The following is a 24,420-nucleotide window of genomic DNA, read 5'->3' as shown; positions in this document are numbered from 1 at the left end:
TTACAGTATTTGTCCTTACCACCACTATTGGAAGATAATTCCATTAATCAGTCACATTTTCTTTTGTGGTATCACTAAACTTAATTACTCGTCAGCAAGTGGTGTCTGGATTAATACATAATTAAATAATATTCTGAATTCTGATTGGTGAAAAATAATGAACAGATTGATTGCTGCTCATCTTTTTTCAGATGCTCATAGTCATAGTCATCTATTGATTGTTACCCACCTTCCCAACACTAATATTTTACATCAGGGGTATAGATAGGTTTATTAAGAGGAACATCTCACCCTTTGTTTCTAAACTAGTTACATTTATTAGCTTATTTTGTACCTTTATTATGCAGATTGCTGTTTCAGGTCACAAAATGGAGGACTAAGCCGTTTTTAAACATTTATACCAAAACTGGTTAAGGGTGTTGGGGAGAATTTAAAGGGACATAAAACGCTACATACATGCCAGAGATAATGATATAGTCAAATCACAGATTAGCCTGTGAATAGTATGCAGATTCTGTTACATTTTATTACTTGATCAAATATTTAAGTAAAAGGTTTAAAATTTTAGTGTCAATAAAGTAAAGGGTTCCAACATATTGAAATGTAGATTTTCCCTTTTAAGGCCTCTTTTCTTATCTGTAGAACCAAACTAGAATATAGTAGTTTTAGGCTTGTGAAGTCTCTCAGAACTTGGAAAACCACAATTTTTAATTTAATTTAAAACAGGCAAAATATATTGCGAAAATGTAATGCAAATGATTTCCTGCACATAATTAAACATTTTATTTTAAAATCTCAAAGTGCTTAATGCCCTTTTAAATATGTGCTAACGTACAAAATAATTTTCATAAATGTATGTGCCACTTTAATTTACCAAGATGTATAAAAACTAGATACTCACAAAGCACCAGTGTAGCCAGGCGGGCATCGGCATTCGCCTGTTACATGATCACATGATGCCCCGTTTTGGCATTGGCACTTTTGATGACAGTCATTCCCGTACGTTCCTGGATCACAACGTTCCTCGCAGCGCCAACCCTTAAAGCCCGCAGCACAGTGACAGGCTCCAGTGATGGGGTTGCACAAGGCTCCGTTTTTGCACTGGCATCGACTACTACAGTGAGGACCCCAATGGTCAATGTCACAAGCTGTCAATTTAAAGCAGTAAATAAATGAGAAAGAGTTGGTTATATAAGTCCAACGTCCAAAACTAAAGCCAAGAAATACAACTCAAAGGCATATAAAACCCCAAAATTGTTCTTTTATGATTCAGATAAAGAATGTTATTTTTTTATATATTTTATTTACATATCAGCAATGATTCACAAAAACAAAAATATCAAAAGAAAGAAAATCTCAGATTTGAACATTTAAACAATTCAATGACATTTTGTACTTCCATCAATCAATAAATAATTAATTGTTCTGCTGAAATTTTATCATTTAATGAGATAATCCCAACCCCTGCCCATAATAAAAAAGAAGAAGGAAAAAAAAAAAAAAAAAAAAAAAAGGGAAAAGATGGAAAGGAAAGGAGGGAAACGGGGTGGGACAAGGAGGGAACACAGGGATCTCCTCTCCCCCCCTCTCCCACAAGGAATCACAGTGCGGCGGACCAAAGACGTGGTGACGATACCATAAAAAAGTTCAGCTAGAATACCCTAGATCATCTCGATCACAATGTCATTACCAGGCGCCCAGTAGCACCAGTTCTGAGTTTCTAAATGGGAATATTAAGTCATTAATCTCGGCCCCAGGCATTGACTTGATAAAAACTGACCATTTGCCAAAGAATTGCCTGATATCTTCATCTTTATTTAAATTGGTGTCTCTTTGTTCAAGTAAGCATTGTTTTTTCAGACAATTCTTGATCTCCGGGATAGATGGGGTTGCTCTCATTTTCCATTTTTTAAGAATAAGATATCTGGTTGCCAGAATCGAGAGAAGTATGAATTTATCGTATGGATTGTGATTCTTTGGGCCGAATATAATATTAAATTGCGTAAGGCCTAGAGGAGAGATTTTAAGGGTTTTATTAAGCCAGAACTCCAACTTCCACCAGAGATACCTTATTTTGGGACAGCTCCAGACCATGTGTATTAGATCCGCTGCAGGAAACAAGCATTTTGGGCATTTATTAAAGCTGAGATTGCGGATTTTGTAGCCCTTCTCCGGAGTGAAATATGCGTTGTGCAGAAATTTAACATGCATCTCCCGCCAGGTAGCTGAGAGAGTAGCTTGGGCTACTTTAGAGATTGAGGATTGAACAGTTCTTATCTCAATATTAGATTGTGGAAGCAGTTTGTTCCAAAGGGAAGTAATTTTCCTTAGCTCTAATTCGTTTTTGCTAGATTTGATTAGCTGATAGCAGAAAGAAATGGATCTGATGCCATTTTTAAACAAGGTAAGCCAGTGTTCCAATTTGCCCAGGGTCCAGCTCCAGCTTGGCTCGTTTTTTAGCTCGAGAAGAAGATGTCTGCTTTGCAGATATGCAAAGAATTCCTTATTGTTTATTTGGAACTCTGTTTTTAACTCATCAAAGGATTTGACACATTTTCTGTCTGGGTTCCAAAGCTGTATCATCTTAGTCAGGCCTGAATTGTGCCATTTCTTGAATATTGCGGAGTTTAAGCCTGCGGGGAATTTGGGGTTCCCCTGCAGTGGGAGATACTGAGAGACTTTGCAGTTTAAAGATAAAAGACTACCCACTTTCCACCAGGCCTTCAGTGGATTAGAGAAAGATTTGAGTTTTTTGATTTCGCCTGGTAGTTCTTTAGGTGGGCAATGAATTAAGGCTAACGGCAGGTAGGGGTTAATAATATTTTCCTCCAGTGGATTATTTGCAACATAATTACTATGAGAGATCCAGTCGGCTACCACTCGAATCAAGAAGGCGTAATTATATGATCGGATATCTGGCAGTGCAAGGCCACCGCTGTCTTTCGGGAGGGAAAGTTTACTCAGCGATATTCTAGGTTTTTTCTCCTGCCATAAGAATTTGCTAAGTGCACTGTTAAAGGAACGAACATCCCTCTCTAAGAGTATTAATGGGATGTTCTGTAGTAGATAGAGAAGCTTTGGAAGTAAAACCATTTTAAATAGGGCAATCCGACCAGAGATGGATAATGGTAGTGATTGCCAGTTTTTGAGTTTCTCCTTGATGCTTGCTAAGATTGGAATAAAATTAAGGTCGTATAGTTCCCTGGGCGAAGAGGAAATAAAGAAAAGAATGTTATTTTAATCAACTTTCAAATTTACTTCAGTTATTAAATTTGCTTAGTTCTTATGGTATCCTTTAATGAAAAAGCAGCAATGCATCACTGGGAGCTAGCTGAACACATCAGGTAAGCCAATGACAAGAGGTGTGTATATATATATATATATATATATATATATATTCAGCTTCCAATCAGCAGCTATTTCACAGTAGTGTTTTGCTGCTCCCTAGCCTACCTAGATATTCTTTTCAACAAATGATATCAAGAGAAAAAAGCAAATGATATAATAGAAGTAAATTGGAAAGTTGTTTAAATTTTAAATTTGTATGTTCTATCTTTATTTTGAAATAAATATTTGGGTTTCATATCCCTTTAAAACTAAATAAATTTCAACAATATGCAGTAATTTAACACATTATAAAGAATCTGAATTATTGCAGTTTTAATAGTATCGTTATTATTACTATTATTATTATTACAGCATAATTCTTTTTTTTATCTCACATTTACTTTATAAACATTTTCATAATTGTACATTACATTTTATAGTGCACATTGATCAAATAAAAATAAAAATGCTTATGGCAATCCTTAAGCGTATCAAAAGATGTATCTACAAAAATCCTCATAAGCTGATTAATTTTGCAGAGCAGAGCTGAAATGCTAGTTAAGTAAGGGTTAAATCACCTGGGTCAGATCTGACTGGGATGACTGACAAACAATTGCTCATGCTATGGTAACTGCTTGCTACGATGCCGGACGGACAATGTTCCCAGACCAGAACCTTGTCCATCCAGTTTAATAAATAGACCCCATAAACAGAGCTGAACAATAACTGCACTCACTTCTTATACCACATCTAATTAAAGGAACATAAGAGTCTATGAACTAACATAATCACATCTTAAAGTTGCTGGTATCTTTTTTTCTCTTTCTGTCTAAGGGCATCACTGCCTCCAGCACTTCCCAAGGCCCTCTAAGTAGGGATGCCCATTGGATCTTTGGTGAGGATCTGAATACAGAAGTTAGCAGCAGCTCGTGCCCTTCTGAGATTTTCATAGCTGGATTGATTCCTGTAAAAGTTCCCCACACTAAGATCTCTGCATGTCCAGATATTAGAGTGGGGATTATTTACGGAGGATGTGCCTGAACTTTGTCTCTAATTTTCAATAAAAATTCTCTATACTTTCTCTTGATTATTGGATTGTGGCAATTATCTATTAAGCATATTTTGATTTATGCTTAGCAAATGTATAACTTCTTCCTATGTGGCATTTTAAGCTTTTTGAATCTCAGTGTGCGTGCTTTGTTATAGGATACTCATCATAAGCAAGTAAAGGGAAAGTAAGAAATAACTGAAAAAAAAAGCTGACATCTATTATAAAACTTGCTTCATTCTATTGGTTTCCTTTGTTGATATGCATGCCAAGGTAGGCTCAAGCCCTTATAACTTTTTTTAAGCAATATTTTTTAAAATATTTTTTATTAGATGGTGTTATTATGAGTGTAACTGAACTTTTACATGTATTTTTATGTCTTTTGTGACACTTTTTTCAAGCGCCACTGTTAACTAGAGATCTGAGGTTGCAGCAACCATTCTAGCGTAAATAGCAGTTGCACTTTCAACTTGTAATGCAAACAGAATTTAACTTGCACACAAACAGCCACGAAAACCTGACACTGCTCGCACACAAACGATAGTGCTGCCCTCCAAATCTAGCCCATAATATAGTATTTTACAGTTTACACATATATCACACTATATACGCATGTACAATATACCCCCAATATAGGTTTATTATTTAAAAAAATATATAAAAAAAATATTATATAAAAAAAGAGATTGCGTTTCGATTCACACATGTAAATTGTATTGCAATTCAATACTGTTTAAAGCAATAATTTACATTACACTTTTGCTAATAATGGGAAATTTGCATTTTCAGTACAGTGCCACAACCCTTTTTGTTTTGTTTTTTTAAATTAAAAATGTTATTGAAAAATAAAAGGCATTGTACAATGGTTACACATTTTTATTATCGTCTGTGCTATTGCTGATTTGGGGACATATATAATAAATGTGCTCCCAATCAAGCAATCACTCAGAAGTATGTATGAGGCTCATATTTTTTAATTCCACAGAATACATTCCAGCAATTTTCAAATGTCTATTACAGGAAAAGTATATATAATAAATATCGGTTGTGGATTGCAAATGTTTTTTTTGTTCACTGTTTGTTATTAAACCTTTTATGCTTGATACAATGTTGAATTTAATATCCCTTTAGGTAAAAGTCACAGGGGTTCTTTTGTTATTGTCTTATTAGATTAACATAGCTGGTCCCTGGTATAATTAACCAAGAGTGGAGATCAATGTGCACTCACATAGACAAGTCACTGAATGGATAACACTATGAGAAATGGACAAATATGACACAATTAAATTATTACAACCAGAATTCCTATCACTAAGATGCTGTCATTGGATGAATTTGCTTTAGTACAACAGACAGTGTAGCTTCAGTTTTGTTGTAATACATGTTAATATATTAAAGTGACAGTGTACTGTAACATTATTTTCCTCTTTATTGTGTTAATAATGATTCAAATTACCTCCTGGTGTATTAGGTTGTTTAGAGATAGCTCTTTCACCTTTATTGTGTTATTTGAAATAGCTTATGTTGCCTGTTAAAACAGCCATCTTGTTTGAATAGCTTTTTATACTGTAGTATTGGAATTTTCAGTACAGGTGGAAGTTTTTAAAAATGTTTTCAATAAAGTGACTTTTTGGATCAATATTCTTGCCCTTCTTTCCTGGAAGTGCAGGAGTTAAGAAAACTGTGATATTTTTTCACTGTGGCAGAGGCAGGCTTCCTTACAGCCTGAAATGCAAAGTTGAGCTGTGATTAAAGGGACGGTGTACTTTAAAATTGTTTCCCCTTAAAGGGACAGTCAAGTATAAATTAAACTTTCATTATTCAGATAGGACTTTTAATTTTAATTGACTTTCCAATTTACTTTTATCATCAAATTTGCTTTTTTCTCTTGGTATTCTTAGTTTAAACTAAACATAGGTAGGCTCATATGCTAATTTCTAAGCCTTTGAGGGCTGCCTCTTATCACATGCTTTTTAAATCTCTTTTCAACACAAAGAGACAGAAAGTACACGTGGGCTATATAGATAACACTGTGTTCAGGCACAGAAAGTTATTTAAGATCTAGCACAATACAATGCTAAATTTAAGACAGTAGATAATAAACAGTCACAGTCATGTGATCAGGGGGCCGGAAGAAGTTTCCTAGATACAAGGTAATCACAAAGGTAAAAAGTACATTAATATAACTGTGTTGGTTATGCAAAACTGGGGAATGAGTAATAAAGGGATTATCTATCTTTTAAAACAATAACAATTCTATGGTTGACTGTCCCTTTACTGTGTTTCTAATTACTTGTTATACCAGCTGGCTGCAGAGCATAAAATGTATGGGAAATTGCTTCTTTGGGTTTATCTTTGTATTTGAAATAGCTGGGTGTTTTCTTTGAAACCACAACCCATTAAATGGACTGTGCTTGTAGAGAAATCAGATCTCCTTATTTTATCAACTTATGTACACACATATGCATCTTTATATTATTTCTGTCTGTATACCAAAGCCTAATACAATTGAAAATAAACATTTTATTACTCCTTACATTGGGAGACAGGCTGGCTATGTTTACACAGCTTTCCTATAGCATATACTTAAATATAAAAACTTTCAGTACAGGTAGGGATACCACAGGCAAAAGCAGCTATTTCAAGCTTTGATATTAAGGTACAGGAGCTATTTGTAAACAATTTAAGCAGGTAAAATGAATCTGTGGCAACAAATTAAATTGGGTAAACTTTCTTTTTAAGGTGCCAAATCTGTTTCCTCCACCCCCCACACACTTAATTAATTTGAACCACTCTTTAAAGGCCTTGGGGATACATTCGACAACTTTATAATAAGTTACTGCCCTACACAATGACACTCACATGATCACATTTATCAGCCTAGTTCACATTTGTGTTATAGTTATTCAGAAATGGTGACTTTTGTTAAGGGTAACTAATTATGTCATTATCTTTTTTTCCTGGTATTCTTGTCATTAAAAGGAAAGTATACACCAATTTTCATATAACTGCATGCAATAGACACTACTACAAAGAAGAATATGCACAGATACTGATCTAAAAATCCAGTATAAAACCTTTTAAAAACGTACTTAGAAGATCCCAGTTTAGGCAACACTGTTGATGAGTTTAGGCTGGGACACCCTTTAAAAGGGTCTGAGAAAGCAGGAATACCTATTACACAAACAGGAGCAAGCAGGAGTCTGTAGACTTGGGTCTACTTCTGATATTTTGGGGCTGGGTTAGGAGTCAGAAAATCAGCACAATGTTATTAAAAAAAATAAGAAAACTATACATTGTTAAAAGAAAACTATACATTGTTAAAAAAACAATTCCAGATGGGCTATATAAATGGATCCTTAAAGGGACAGTTAACACCAGAATTTTTGTTGTTTTAAAAGATAGATAATCCCTTTATTACCCATTCCCCAGTTTTGCATAACCAACACAGTTATAATAATACACTTTTTACCTCTGTGATTAACTTGTATCTAAGCATCTTCTGACAAACCCCTGATCACATGACATTTTATTTATTATCTATTGACTTTCATTTTAGCCAATTAGTGCAGTGTCTGCCACAATCCACGGGCGTGCTTACAATGTTATCTATAGGGTTTACCTGTACTAGCTCTCCCCTGCTGTGAAAAGCAAATACAAAGCATGTGATTAGAGGCGGCCTTCAAGGGCTTAGAAATTATCATATGAGCCTTCCTAGGTCTAGCTTTCAAGTAAGAATACCAAAAGAACAAAGAAAAATTGGTGATAAAAGTAAATTGGAAAGTTGTTTAAAATTACATGCCCTATTTGAAACATGAAAACTCTAGTGTACAATGTCCCTTTAAAACTTGTGATTAGACAGGGATAACATGGTAGTGTATTGTTTAAAGCTGTGACTAATATCTTGTATTGTTCATTCAAAATAAAGTTTATATTGATTTACTAGGCTTACACTAATTAAACCAAGATCTACATACTAACTATCAAGTGTTTTTTCAGCCAGTATAGTAACCCCATAGCAGTGGGATAAAGCACATTGTTATTACTGTATTAAAAGTAGTAAAAGCTATTATGTGATGTCCCATCCAGAGGGATCTGACAGATATATGCAGTCACAAGTGCTCACTGACAAAAGGATCATTTTAAAATCGACTAGACAGAGGAGTTAATGTAATCTTCATGCTAAATCAGTTTTGTGAGGCTCATGAAAAAAAAAGACCATTTGCATTTGTGAGCAGTTGGATTCTTACAGCAGTTATGCATTCCAAAGGGGCTTAGTTAAAAGACGACAAAGCCCACTTTACTTTACACCTCCAGATAAATTAATATCACGGCCAGCCTTACGCAACATAAGAGCAAAATTTGGTGACAGACATTAAGACACAGGAAATATCATTTTGACCAGCCCAGTCTGAGGAATTGAAAATGACCGCCAGACAGGATAGGAGATTCAGCTGTTTCAAATAAATATAAAAAAACACCCATAGGCAGGAGATGATTCAGTGACGACTGAGGCTTTTGGTAATGCAAGTACCATAGTGTGGGTGTGGCATTTATGGGCTTGCAAACATTCCTGCATCCCCAAACTATTTTCCTGCTATCAGAAATTATACCCATCTGAATAAATATGACAACATGTGTTAATGATCACACAAATTGTATGGATTGCTAAAGCAAATTTTACTATATTATTTTACATTATTTTAGCACCGTTTTTGAAAGATTAAGTTATATGATATACAATATACTAAGGAAAAGAAGTAGCCCAATGAAGTGCATTAACTGATGCTTTTATTACAAAAATTCTAATAGACCATTTTAAATAAAACTCTTAATTCATGTTTAGCTAACTATAGAATATTTTTCACATAGAAAGATAACTATTCCATGTGTTATACCAGATGTTTAATAGTAAAATGTAATTTTTTCCCTTCATCTTAAAGAATGAAACAGTCCAAATTTCCAACCCTAGTGTTTAGAGGGATCTTCCTTTACTGGTGATGAAACAGTTTACTGGGCAAATAGAACCACTGGATACTGGCAGCCTTATTTGACTGTTTCCTTTACTTTAATAGATTTGGTTTATTCAGAGAATTACAGTATCTGCAGCATAGTCACATATGGCCCACCAGATAATGTTGTTAGCCCTCAGGCCACAAGGCAGCTTTCCCAATTTTTTTTTCTTTTTCAAATACACAAATAGCATGTGGTCTTATGAGCTTTGATAATAGAGAGTAACAGTACAGCAAATAGTATCCCTAATACTAACCTGATATTATTACCCTTTAAAACACAGTTATACAACTAGTGTCTAGGCCCATCAACACTAAAAAAATAAACAATACACAAGCAAGTTGGACAGCACTTTGTTTTATAGTATTACAAATAGCTAATATGCAATAAACAAAACTATCAGCTCATAACATTCCAGATAAGTTTTTAAAAAGGTTTATACAGTATTCAGTTAATGTTACAAAAAATTATGCATCTTATAGAACAGCTGTTTATTTGAAGTGAACTAAAGGCTGTGTTTGGGTTACATATTGTCAGATGGAATTCAATCTGATTAGGCAGCATAAGGGCTGTTTTGCAACTCCAGGGTCACATTTTCAAAAATGTGTCTCTTACATTGACCCTTATTTTGTTACTAAAATCTACATTATAGTGAGTTAATTACACACTTTCTCACTACATATCCCCAAGTGGCATCTACTGTTACCATAGAACATACTTCAGACAACTTTATAAACATATTTCCCTGCTATAAACCTTTTCAAGTATATAATAAACTGAAAGAGCATCTTTCTTAAAAAAAAAAAAAAAAAAATTGAAACTAAGAAAATACATTTATAAATGTGTGTGTTTGTGCATAGCCGGCTTTGTCTGTTATATGTATTTTTTACTGATTTATTTAACTATAAGTAATACAAATGTATCCTTTTTTTTAAATACAGAAAATACTACTTTTATATGAATGTATTCATTTCTCTTAACAATGTATGTGGTTTTATATTGAAAAATAGGATCTGGAAAATGAATTTTAAAAAGAAAAACTACTATATTTTTATACAAGTTTCAAATACTACAAAATTGGCTTTTTGTATCATAAAATAAACATTGGGATCTTACTTTAGCACTTTAAGTTATTGTATGTGCTGTTGAATCGTGTGTGTATATATAATATATATATATATTACTTTACGTTTTGGTATTTGCACCGACCAATGTATTAATAACAAGAATGTTAAAAGCATACACCAGCAATCACACATTATGAAGAGCAAGAATGAGTGCTGTTGTTACAGAAATCTATGCCACTAAAAGCAAGTAGCTTTTAGATATACTCTTTACCAAAATAAGAGACACCATCTCTGTGCCGTAGAAGTAAGGACTCCTTTGAAATGTGGATAACAATAGCACATGTGGATTTGATTTCAAAGCTTTTGTTCCTTACTGCACTGTGGGTTTCCTCCCCTATGGCAACAGTTCGCTCACGCACAGTGTCCTGTTTTAGAAGAAAGGATCTTAATTCACAAAACCAGGCTATTTTGTCATTTCATTTTGTCAATGCCTTTTGAGCCATGAAGAGCACAAACAATTGACATAGGAAGGTTTATTTTGTTTCTTTGAAGATCTGGAACAATTTTTCTTTTGCAGCTACCCAAAAACCCTTTAATGTCAAGAAACAAATTTCTTGAGGTAACATTTTACTCAGCTGCACATTTATTAAATGTGTTAACCATTAAAGAAGCAGTTGCTTGAAATCTTTGCAGGCACAATATCATAATAAAAACTATATGTAATCATTTATTTGAACAGCATATATAAAAAAAAAATATCAATAAAGTATTACATTTAGTTAAAGTGATACTAAACCCAAGTTATTTTATTTCATGATTCAGATAGGGCATACAATTTTAAGCAACTTTCTAATTTACTCCTATTATCAATTTTTCTTCATTCTCTTGCTATCTTTATTTAAAAAACAGGAATGTAAAGCTTAGGAGCCCGCTCATTTTAGGTTCAGCACCCTGGATAGCCCTTGCTTATTGGTGACTACATTCAGCCAACCAATAAGCAAGCGTAACCCAGGTTCTTAAATAAAAATGGGCCAGCTCCTAAGCGTTACATTCCTGCTTTTTAAATAAAGATAGCAACAGAACGAAAAAAAATGATACTAGGTGTAAATTTGAAAGTTGCTTAAAACTGCACGCTCTATCTGAATCATTAAAGATTACATTTGGATTTAGTATCCCTTTAAATACTATGCCATGCCCAGTAATGCTTTGTCTTCTGACAACATATAAGTAAGAGATTCTTTATTTTACCTTAAAGGGACATGACTCCTTTCACGGTGAGCATACAGAATTCAACAATTTTTTTAACAGTGTTATATATAGTTCTTAGACTCTTGAGTCTACCACAATATTCTATCATAGAAAGGAGCTAAGTTTCAACAAAGAATGTCAAGATAAAAAGGGTAAGTTTGATTACAAAAGTAAATTAGAGAGTTTGAAAAAATTGTATGCTTTTTCTGAATCATGAAGGTTCGGTTGTTTTATGCCACCATGTTATGTCACTTTTGTATTCCATTATTGGGACATGAAACCCACATTTTTTCTGATTCAGATTGAACATGTTATTTTAAACAACTTTCCAATTTACTTCTATTATATAATTTTATTATTTCTTATGGTATCCTTTGTTGAAGAAGCAGCAATGCATTACTGGGAGCTAGCTGAAAGCCAATACCATGAGGCATATATGTGCAGTCACCAATCAGCTGCTCCTGAGCCTACCTAGGTATCCTTTTCAACTAAGGATACCAAGAGAACAAAACAAATTAAATATTATAAGTAAAATGAAAAGTTGTTTAAAACTGCATGCTCTATCTGAATCATGATAGAAAACATTGGGTTTATATTCCTTTAAGACATCCTAAAAAAAAGGAAAAAAATGTGATACCAATAGTTTAAATTGTAGTGCTGGAGTTATCCAAAATAAAAGATGTTTATGGTTATCTGACACGTATTTATGCTAAAAAAAAACCCATATGTAACCTATATGTTTGACTAGTGATCAGAAACAGCTAATGATTGTGGAATGTTACACGTCAAAGGATTTTGCAATCTATTTAATCAAATGTCCACGTGGCCCCTGTAACTTGAGCAAGACTAGAAGAAAAGTGAAGGACAGGATTAGTGAACACATGTCGATAATTAGAAGTAATGATACATCTTTGCCAGTCACTGTCTGTTTTACTCAAGCTGGTCATACAGTTAGCTAATTAGAGGGACACTGAACCCAATTTTTTTCTTTCGTGATTCAGATAGAGAATGCAATTTTAAGCAACTTTCTAATTTACTCCTATGATCAATTTTTATTCGTTCTCTTGCTATCTTTATTTGAAAAAGAAGGCATCTAAGCTTTTTGTTTGGTTGAGGACTCTGGACAGCACGTTTTTATTGGTGGATGAATTTATCCACCAATCAGCAAGGACAACCCAGGTTGTTCACCAAAAATGGGCCGGCATGTAAACTTACATTCTTGCATTTCAAATAATGATACCAAGAGAATGAAGAAAATTTGATAATAGAAGTAAATTAGAAAGTTGTTTAAAATTGCATGCTCTATCTGATTCACGAAAGAATTTGGGTTCAGTGTCCCTTTACGATTTCAATTAATAGATCATATTCCAAAGCGTAGATGAAATGGTAAAAGAGAGTTGGCTAAAAACAAAAACTAGTCTGGTGAATTTACCTCTAAGGCATATTGACCCCCAAGGATTTATAAAGAATGTAACGTTTGATCATTTAAACTTTTAATAATTTCTGTCTTTGAATGTACTTTAGACGTTATTAGTTTATTTTATACATCAATATAGGTCATTTATTGTTGCAGCTATGCAAACAGCTGTATTCAACATATCCATCAATTTTAAGGGACAGAAAAGTCAAAATGAAACTTTTATGGGTCAAATAGAGCATGTTATTTTAAGAAACATTTCAATTTACTTTTGTTATCAAATTTCCTTTTTTCTCTTGGTTACTTTTGTTGAAAAACATAACTGAGGTGAGGGAACCACAAGATACTTGTGGTGGGGAAGGTCACTTAGGTAATGAAGGTTGAGAGAAGGAAGTTTATTATAGTGGGGACTGGAGTTTATGGTTTGGTTTATTGGGCAGTAACCACATATTATATAGGTACCAGTATTTTCGTATAAGCATACTTATTAGTGATATGTGTATGATGATGCTAAAATAATAATAAAATATGACCTCTCCCATTGCAATAAATCCTAACAGACCAACCCCCACTACAATTAACATTAACTGTCTCATTCCCTTTAAATTAACTTTATGCTATTTGGTCTCAACAGTTGTTAATGCTAATGCTAACCATCCTGCTCTGAACAACCAATCCTAACTAACCATTCCCAGGCAACAATTAATTCCAAGACTTAATTTTCTCTAACTAAAACAAAGCCACTATAATATTACCATAAACAACTTACTATTGCAATGCCCTCCCTAACACTTAACTTGCCTTTGTACACAACCTGCTCACTTTAAACACTACTTAAAATCCATAAAATGGACTACCCTTCAAAAGTTCCATTGAACTACCCTAACACAAAGGGACCATTTTTTAAAATAGAGGGACCCCGCTACACATAAGAATCCCTCTTCAGACAGCTAGTCACAACCAAAAATAAACAAATAAATACAATTTTAAATAATTAAAAAAACCTAAACAACCAAATAGTTTTTGTTGTTGTTTTTTTTTTTACCATGTTCCTGAATTGTCTACCTATAACCACTTCAGGTCATCAGCACCACGGTCCCTTGCAGTCCAAACTGTTAATTTTTAGACTTTTTGTTAATATTGCATAGTATCATATTTTTCTGTTAGTGATACATTTGTGGATGCCAGTTTTGAATCAGTTGATTGCAGCTGCTAAAAATGTAAAGATATTGTCATATTAGTACACAGAATGCAGGATAATCTGGGGCAAATATGTTGATAGCAAAGTCCTGGGTCTACACAAGGATTTTCATACTTTAGAAAACACACTGAAGGCCTGTCCAAACTACAGTTGTTGCTTTGTTCACCAAGTGAAGTATAATAAAAAAAAAATCACTGAATCAGCTGAGGTGAACTTCTCTAACTCAAGCTTTCCAAAATGTTTAAGGTTTTAAAAAGCTACCTCATTGCATAAATTATTTTTGATTTGCTGACTTTTGCATTTAATTTAACTCTTGATTAAGCTAGTCTATCCCAGTTCTAGCAATTATTTAACACTATTTAAAAAAATATTTAGTTAAGAATCAAATGTCATTCTCTTCTTGCATTACTGCTCCCTAGAAAACACTGGCAGTGTATTCCATAATAGAGAATGGTGAGCAGGGACAGTTCACCCAAAAACTTTCTCCCCTTTAAATTATTCCCAATGATCCTTTTTACCTGCTAGAGTGTAATAAATTGGTTGCAAGTAGCTCCTTTACTCATATTTCAGCATTTGAAATAGCTGATTTAGCTTGTGGTTTCCCAACCTATACTGAAAGTTTTGATACTGGCGTATACACTATTGACAAGCCTAAGTAAACACAGCCAGCAGAAGAGATTGCACCCTCAGTGGGGGGCATGATAGTTAAGTAATAAAATGATAATTTTCCATTGTTCTCTCTATGTATTGAGCTTTGGTGTTCCAGACAAATATAAGATAAGGAAGCAAGTCTGTGTACATAAAAGTGATAACATAATGAGATCTTATATTACCTGAAGCTCAACCCATTGTAATAGGCTGTGGTTTCAAAGCACAAAACCAGCTACTTCAGATACACAAATAAACCCGAAAATGCAATTTCTCAAATATTTTATACTCTGCAGTTGGTATAACAAGTCATTTAAAATACATATATGGAAAAACTATTTTACAGTGTACTGTCTCATTAAGGTTTATTTTTTATTTTTTGTCAGAAGGGCAACATTTGGCCAGTGCATCATAACTAATATTACTATTAATAATAATAATAATAATAATAATAATAATAATAATAATTCAATAATAATTAAAAAACATCTTAAAAAATAAGAAGAGCTTCTTTATAATTATTATTATTATTTACATTTTGGTATTTTGTGACTAATAGTGACAGATATATTTCTCTTTGTCTCTTTCAAGTATTATTTATTTTATCTTTTGATATTTTTTCATTATCTGGTTGTCTTAATTTTAGAACTATTGCATCTTTTGTTAAAATAGGGGATTACCCATAAGTAAGGCTAATGAGAGTAATATTGCCACCTTATTTGTATCGAAACCACCAAAGACACAAACATTTACCACTGGCCATCAACAAAAACACAAATTTCTAATGTTTAGTGTAACATTTGTAATTCTGTAAATTTAAAGGGAGATTACAATTCAAAGTTTCAGGGGTTTTAAAGTGACAGAATAGTTTGTTAAGAAAGTTTGCAATATTTGTCTGTCAGTCAAGTGCATGCATGAGATATGTGCTTCAATAGGAGGCTGCACTGTTCACATGCAATGGTGCCAATCTTTAAATTAAAAATTCTAAAAAGCCTATTTTAGCAGTAAATATATTGCTAACTATTTAGGGCTATCAATCTCCAGAATAATAATGTGTTGGAATGTCCCTTTGCAGTTCCATGGAAAACATTCTCGATTAAAAGGACATTGTACTCAAAAATGTTGTCAGTTCTATCTGAAATCTGGTATTCCAAAATATATTACAGTGCATTTTTTTAATGGATGTTCCAGAACTGAATAAATCAACTTTTCATGTGGGGTTTTAGCCAGTGAGAAATAGATACATAGGTATCAGCATTAAACAAACTTGTAGTGCCTGTCAAATTATTAATTTAAACACCTTTAATTTAACCTTTAATTAAGGCAAAAATAAAAAAAAATATGAATAAGAACTGATGCGCTTTTTTATACATATAAACATTCTGGATATAATGTCTCCTTAATTAATTTTAACAATTATATGTTGTTCTTATTCTCTAAATACTGCTTATTTATCTAATAAATAAGTATCCTCTACCAGAATATACAGAAAATCATCTGAAAATACTTTCAGCATACTCGGTATATTCACATTTAATTAATGCACACTTTTGAACTGCCTAAAACAACATACAGAATGTTCCCACGTCCCATCTAAATAAGAATCTTCTCTTTCTTCTGATGAAACAAGCAAAAAAGAAAAAATCAATATTTTATTTTTGAAAGCCCATGAGCAGTATATTTACAAGTGATCCTGATCATGTTTGACAAATGAGTTGATAGGATAGCTTCAAGGGATGACAGCAACACATCTACTACTGAGTCAAATTTTATTGACTGTTTTACTGTGTTTCAGCTTAAAGGTTTATAAGTATAATTCATTATCCAAAATGTCAACATATAATAAATTACATTTAGTGTTTGCATGGGCTTTTATACATGATTTTATTAACCCTTCCTGTAGACAAGTGTTTAATGCAGACAATGTAACTGATGCAAAATAAAGAGCAAACTCATTCAATATTTAGTTATAAACCAGTAATGACTTTCTGGCATTCTCTATGACCTAAAACCAGATAATTAAACTTCTTCATGCCTGCAGTTCTGTTCTTGAAACATACAGAGTGGCTTCTTGGTGCAAATACACAGTGCTTGACTAGGCACATATTTAATCTGCTTCTCCATAAGCTTCCTGATCAGTGTAGTTGGCCTGTGGAAGGTATTGGTTCTTAAAATAAATTGGGGGTCCAGTTGTCGTATTCATATACTGCAATTTATGTCAGTTTAAGATTTTCTGTGAAATACAATACATTTTTATAGAATGATTGTAGCTAGGGATGCCAGTTTTCCAACACAAAAATACTGGGCAATCTTTAGGTGACTGGGCACAATGTTAGGTGAGGTCACACAGTGTCCCCCAAAAGCCTCACTCTTGATCTAACCGTGTATATTTTTTACAATTTATCAGTCTTTTTACTCCATGTCTGCTAGTATACAGATCAACCATTTTATATCTTCAACTGCTGCACGACACATACATAGTAGCAATGTAACTCCTTTGACTGTCACTCATTTATTTATTATATTTGTAATTGAGGCATATTATATTTAACTAAAAACCCATGGACTTTAAAATGTAGACATTTGAGTGTCCAGTACTTTTGTGAAAACTTTACTGGACAGTCTGTTAAAATACTGGACTGTCCAGTTGAATACTGGACACCTGGCAACCCAAGGGAAAAACAAAATTGCAAAGCATATAGAGCAAGTTATACTGAAAATTAATCAGCCAGCTGCTTTGCACGTACATGGAAAATGTGCCTTTTAGTTTCATACGCAATCATAAAATGTGTATGTTTCTCATTTCCCCCCATAGTCTGATACATACATATGATGATCCTTATCTAAAACAAAAGGATACACAGATACGGTCTACAATATTAACATTATGGAATGTGTGAAGGAAACAAAGGCAAGTTCTAGGATCAAGCCACAGCTTTACTCACATACATAATTCTTACATCATCATCATCATCATAATAATAATCATAATAATAATAAACTAGTTTTATGAACACATTATATTCTATTCTTTCCAATTAATTGTCATTTATCATAGTAGACAGAGAAAAGCTCTTATTTCTCTTTACTGTGTGCTAAGAATGAAATTGTAAAGCAGATTCTAAAGTATGCTAAGTATCTAAACAAATTGTTTCCAAAACTAATTAGATCATGTATCCCATTTAAACATTCAAAATGAAATAAAATAAATAATATCCCCTCACCAAGAGCCCAAAATTTTCATTCCACAATTTTAATTGACTACACAACTACTTTCCAGAACCACACAATCCCTCACCAGCACTCTCTAGCTAGTCAACTACAGCTTCTGTGTGCTTTCACTCTGTATATCATTCCATATCTCCCAACATTTGTTCCTAGGTATTAGGGACTCAGGGGGTTAAGGGGGCTGTAACTGTTTAGTGAGCTGGGCCATGTCAGGAGGGGGTGGAGTCACAGGTGGATAGTGGGTGGTTCATGGTGTGTCTAGTTGGTCAGTGGCCATGTCTAGGGAGTTTTTGGGTGTGTCTGGTGGTCTGAGTGGGGCTAACAGAAATTCTGCAAATCAGGACATATAGCTGTCTCAGAGGGACAGAGCTCAGAATTAGGGACTGTCCCTCTTAAATAGGGACAGTTGGGAGGTTTCCCATCATGGTAAAAAAAAAAGGGTAAAAAAAAAAAAAAAAAAAGATGACATTTCCAGTTCTAAATGAAATGTGAGTCTGTTTTATTGAATTCCAAAAATATACAAAATGGGGCACCAGAGTGCAATAGAAGACAGTTTGGAAAACCATACATAGTCTACAGAGTCCCCTTTGCTTGTAATAATATAATAAAACAATAGATACAGTTGCGCTCATAAGTTTACATACCCTGGCAGAAAAGGTAGTTGAACTGTTTAAAACAGGAAAGGGATATAAAACGATATCCAAGGAATTGAGAATGCAAATCAGCAGTGTTCAAACTCTAATCAAGAAGTTTATGTGTTATCATTCATATTCTCTGAAAAATGGCCAAGAAATCATAAATTCTGCCAGGGTATGTAAACTTATGAGCACAACTGTATATGTGTCACAAAACTGACATGCATAATACAGTAATTATTACATATCTACTAGTCATGCTAATAGCCTTGTGAGCTTAGCTGCAACACTAATAAAGCAGGTGTTGATAAACCTGATACATAGGTAGTGAACGTACCTTCCTGCGCATGATGTAGTTTAAAATATTCAGAAAGAAAATGTAACTATAATTTAGTATCCAAGGACAGATCCTCTGTACAAATGATGGTCCAAGGTGCACATGCAGCACGCTTATGATTAAAGGGACACTGAACCCAAATTTTTACTTTCATGATTCAGAGAGCATGCAATTTTAAGCAACTTTCTAATTTACTCCTATTATCAATTTTTCTTCGTCCTCTCGCTATCTTTATTTGAAAAAGAAGGCATCTAAGCTAAGGAGACAGTAAATTTTTGGTTCAGAACTATGGACAGCACTTGTTTATTGGTGATGTCCAATCAGCAAGGACAACCCAGGTTGTTTACCAAAAATGGGCCGGCATCTAAGCTTACATTCTTTCTTTTCAAATAAACATACAAGAGAATGAAGAAAATTTTATAATAAGAGTAAATTAGAAAGTTGCTTAAAATTGCATGCTCTATCTGAATCACGAAAGAAAAAATTTGGATTCAGTGTCCCTTTAAGGTAGAAGTGCCGAAACATGTCAGGCGTGATTTATGCCAATTTTAACATGATGTATTCAAGTTTGAACTTTAAATCAATAAGAAGTGCCGGTATCTTTTAGAAATATTGCATGTGGAGGCTTCCCACGAAGAAAAAACAATCATAAACCTTCTATATTACCTACAATCTCCACTGCTTAATCTACTCCACTGGCACACATAATGAACATAAATGCTTTTGGTGTGGGTCCAGCATAATGAAAACTGTTATAGGTTCTGAGATGTATATGCATCTTTGTAAACAGTGCTAATAGCCCTGACTTAAAGGGACACTCAACCCAAATTTTTCTTTTGTGATTCAGATAGAGCATGCAATTTTAAGCAACTTTCTAATTTACTCTTATAGCAAGTGAACGAAGAAAAATTGATTATCTTTATTTGAAAAAGAAGGCATCTAAGCTTTTTTTTTTAGTTCAGAACTATGGACAGCACTTTTTTATTGGTAGATTAATTTATCCACCAATCAGCAAGAATAACCCAGGTTATTCAACAAAAATGGGCCGGCATATAAACTTACATTCTTGCATTTCAAATAAAGATACCAAGAGAATGAAGAAAATGTGATAATAGGAGTAAATTAGAAAGTTGCTTAAAATTGCATGCTCTGTATGAATCACAAAAGAAAAAAATTGGGTTTAGTGTCCCTTTAATTGGCTCTTTTTTAAGAACAGTTTGTAAAGGTTGTCAGTGTACTCTACATCTAGTTATGTAGTACAAGCTTAAATGCACTGGTGCAAGTCAGGACAAACAATCACAAAAAAAGTTTCTTTCCAGTTACTCCTTGTGATTGCACAAGGTTTTCATCTATTTTTGTCATAGCAATTACAAAGGGTTGAATTTTAATTATATGATTATAAAAAGGGGGGAAAGATAAATTTTTATCATCCCTTGCCTTGATCATATATATATATAGGTGAATCTTTAATATACATGAGTATTATCATGTCATTTTGACATATAACAGACATTTTAGCAAGTGAAAACTGAACAAAACAATTCAAGCAGCATCTCTTCTCTGTTGGGACTGCATTGCTCCTGGAATCTTTCCAAATCATGTTAAAAAAAAGCTTCTTTCTCTACCAACTGTGCAAAATACCCCTTTCCTGCATAATCCCCAGTGAATTACAGGATATCAATGTCAATACACAGTGTGTAATGCTGAGACATTATAAATGTGGCACTGAATCCCAGGGGATCTGATAGTCAACCATTTTAAAGGCTTTTTTCTTAGAATCCAACTGTGCTCTATGTCATTCTCACTTGACAATGCTAGAACAGCCTAATTTAAGACTACAGTTCTCCATTAAGAAAGTCCTTCTATCTATTATAAGATATTAAATGCAAATGTCACAAAAAATTATTTTGGTTTTTTAGTGAAAAGAAGTATAAGCAGCTCATTAACCCAGAGCAAATTATGTCTGACAAAATATTGGGCTCCCTAATTCCATCTAGCAGCCAAGGGTTAATAGTTCAAGTACAGTATATTGTTCTATATTGTGATTAAAGGGACATGTTCCCAAATGCAGAATCACTTGAAAGTGATGCAGCATAGCTGTAAGAAGCCAATTAGAAAATATCACATAAACCTCTCTTTGTAAAAAAATGCTATTTTACCTCAAAATTTCCTCAACAGCCACATCCCACTGTAAAGTGGTTTTAAACATTTAATCAGGATACCTGTCCTGGGAGTGTACACAGTCAAATTATTTTTCGCCTTGGTTAAGTTTACTATGAAATCTCACAAGATTATGATGGAATCCCACAAGATCAAAGTAAAGCAAAGTGTGAGCTCAGCACTCATAATGCTGATTCACGGCTGTTTTGTCACCAAGCATGTGATAGTAGGAGAAACTGAAGGGAGAACAGACAATATACTCTGGGGATATGAAGAAAAATTTTGGTAAAATAATTTTTTTTTTTACATAGAGATGTTCTTAAGATATTTTCTTGTCAGCCTTTTACAGATACGCTGCATCATTTGTAATCAGTAATTTAGCAAATTATAACATACCACTTTAACAACATTGTGCTGCTCGATCACATATTTGGCGACCTGCACAAAACCTAGCTTTGCCAATTTTTAGACTAATCGAGTGATCACATACCCAGCGCAGCAGACAAGTTACGCGCGTATATTTAACACGTTGCGCACATTTTTTACTCTCATAAACTAACATAGAACTGGCGTTGCCAGTCGGTATCACATATGCAGCACAAAGACTTACTCGCACAGAATGGAGATATTTTACTACGCTTACCCCACATAGGCAGGCGCAGCAACCCTTGTGCGTAGTAAAAAAGTACTGTAACTCCCTGGAAGCCTTATCAAACACTCAAAACACCTAACGCAATGCACAATATCAACCCCTAAACTGCCATCCCCCCACATCGATATGTCTAATAAAATGTATGAACCCCTAAACCACCATCCCCCCACATCGCAATGTCTAATAAAAGTTATTAACCACCAATCTGCCAACCATCCAGATCGCAAACACCTAATTAAATGATTAACCCCTAAACCGCCAACCACCCACAACGCAAACACCTAATTAAACTATTAACCCCTAATCCGCCAACCAACCACAGCGCAAAGTATCTAATTAAACTATTAACCCCTAAACAGCCAACCCCCACAATGCAAAGTACCTAATAAACTTATTAACCCCTAAACTACCAATCACCCACAACGCAAACACCTAATTAAACTATTAACCCCTAATCCACTAACCATCTGCAATGCAAAGTGTCTAATTAAACTATTAACCCCTAAACCGCCAACCCCCTACAACGCAAAGTATTAAACTAATAACTAAGCCCCCTAACCTAACACCCCTAACTTAACTGCAATTAAAATACACTTAAATAAAATTAAAAATATACTACCTTAAAATTTAATACAAAAATTACAAAAAATAAAATACCTAAATTACTAAAAAAAAAAAAAACTAACATTACACATAATAAAAAAACTAACATTACACAAAACAAAAAAATCTAAAATTACAAAAAAAAAAAAAAATAAGAATACAAAAAAATAACAAACAAAATTATCCAAAATAAAAAAGTTATTCTTATTCTAATACCCCGGTTTAAAAAAAAAAAACACCCCAAAATTCAGTCAATAGGATGAAAACTGCTTACATCCTATTGGCTGATTTGACTTAGATTTTTCAAAGTCAAATTATCCAATAGGATGTAAGCAGCTTTCATCCTATTTGCCGATTTGAATTTGTCAGCCAATAGGAATGCAAGGGTACCCCTATATAAAAGGGGTACTTTGCCTTCAATCTTCCGCCTGGATGAAGATCTTTCGCCGCTGGAATGAATATGTTTTGATGGACTTCATCAATGGTGTGTACCTATTTTGGGGTTAGTGTTAGAGTATTATTTTTTGTTGGGGTGTTTTTATTTTAGATTAGGGCTATTTTTATTTTTCATGGGCTGAAAAAGAGCTGAATGCCCTTTTAAAGGCAATGCCCATACAAATGCCTTTTTCGGGCAATAGGTAGATTAGGTTTTTTTTTTTTAGTTAGGTTTTTTTTGTTTGGGGGTAGGAGATTGTAATGTTAGGGGTAATTTGTTAATTTATTTGCAAAAGAGCTGTTAACTTTAGGGCAATGCCCTACAAAAGGCCCTTTTAAGGGCTATTGGTAGCTTATTTATCGATTAGGTTTTTTTTTTACTTTTGTGGTAGGTTTGTTTATTTGTGAAATGGGGGTATTAGAATAGAAATAACTTTTTTATTTTGGATAATTTCGTTTGTTATTTTGTGTAATGTTAGGTTTTTTATTTTGTGTAATGTTAGGTTTTTTTTATTTTCTGTAATGTTATTTTTTTTTTTAGTAATTTAGGTTTTTAATTTATTTGTAATTTTTTTATTATTTTTTAAGGTAGTTAGTATATTTTTAATTTTATTTAAGTGTATTTTAATTGGGGTTAACTTAGGGGGTGTTAGGTTAGGGAGCTTAGTTATTAGTTTAATACTTTGCGTTGTGGGGGGTTGGCGGTTTAGGGGCTAAGAGTTTTATTAGATACTTTGCATTGTGGGGGGTTGGCGGATTAGTGGTTAATAGGTTAATTAGGTGTTTGCGATGTGGGTAGTTGGTGGATTAGGGGTTAATAGTTCAATTAGTTGTTTGCAATGAGGGTGGTTGGCAGATTAGAGGTTAATAGTTTAATTTGTTGTTTGCAATGTTGGGGGTGGCGGTTTAGAGGTTAATAACTTTTATTAGTGATTGCTATGTGGGGGAATAGCGGTTTAGGGGGTTAATAACTTTTATTAGTGATTGTGATGTGGGGAGATTGCGGATTAGGGGTTTTGAATGGCGTTTTGACATGTCGGTTTCATTTTTTTTCAGTTTCGATTTTTATGTGTGAATTCAACGATTATTTAATTTTTAGTTACGCGTGCAAGATGCCAGAAATGTGTAGTTGCGCACATTTCTGAACCTCACCAGTTTTTACGACTTGCGGCAGTATATCATATGGCGGCGAGGGTTATGTGATTCACCCAATGTGCGAGGTGAACTTATAGGCAACGTGGGTTTCAGCAGTTGCGCTGAAAAATATGCCACATACAGTATGTAATCTCGCCCATTGTATATAAATAATCACCAATTCTAGAGCAAATATCAGCTGTTGTGACATTTACACTTTAAAGGGACATCATTATGTGTAGTATATATCAGCAATAATCAATATAT

General features: G+C 33.8%; 1 protein-coding gene across 1 annotated transcript in view; it reads right to left on the bottom strand.

The window, feature by feature from the left end:
* The window catches only part of MEGF10 (multiple EGF like domains 10), a 195,956-nt gene that overhangs the window by 79,405 nt on the left and 92,131 nt on the right, over positions 1-24,420 (bottom strand). Inside the window, 1 exon segment of the mRNA XM_053701632.1 lies at positions 902-1,148. Within this exon segment, the coding sequence (XP_053557607.1) occupies positions 902-1,148 (247 nt within the window).

Source organism: Bombina bombina, chromosome 2, assembly GCF_027579735.1.
Source record: "Bombina bombina isolate aBomBom1 chromosome 2, aBomBom1.pri, whole genome shotgun sequence".
Classification (NCBI taxonomy): Eukaryota; Metazoa; Chordata; class Amphibia; order Anura; family Bombinatoridae; genus Bombina; species Bombina bombina.
The sequence above is the reverse complement of the archived record's forward strand: the minus strand, read 5'-3'. Positions and strand labels throughout refer to the sequence as shown.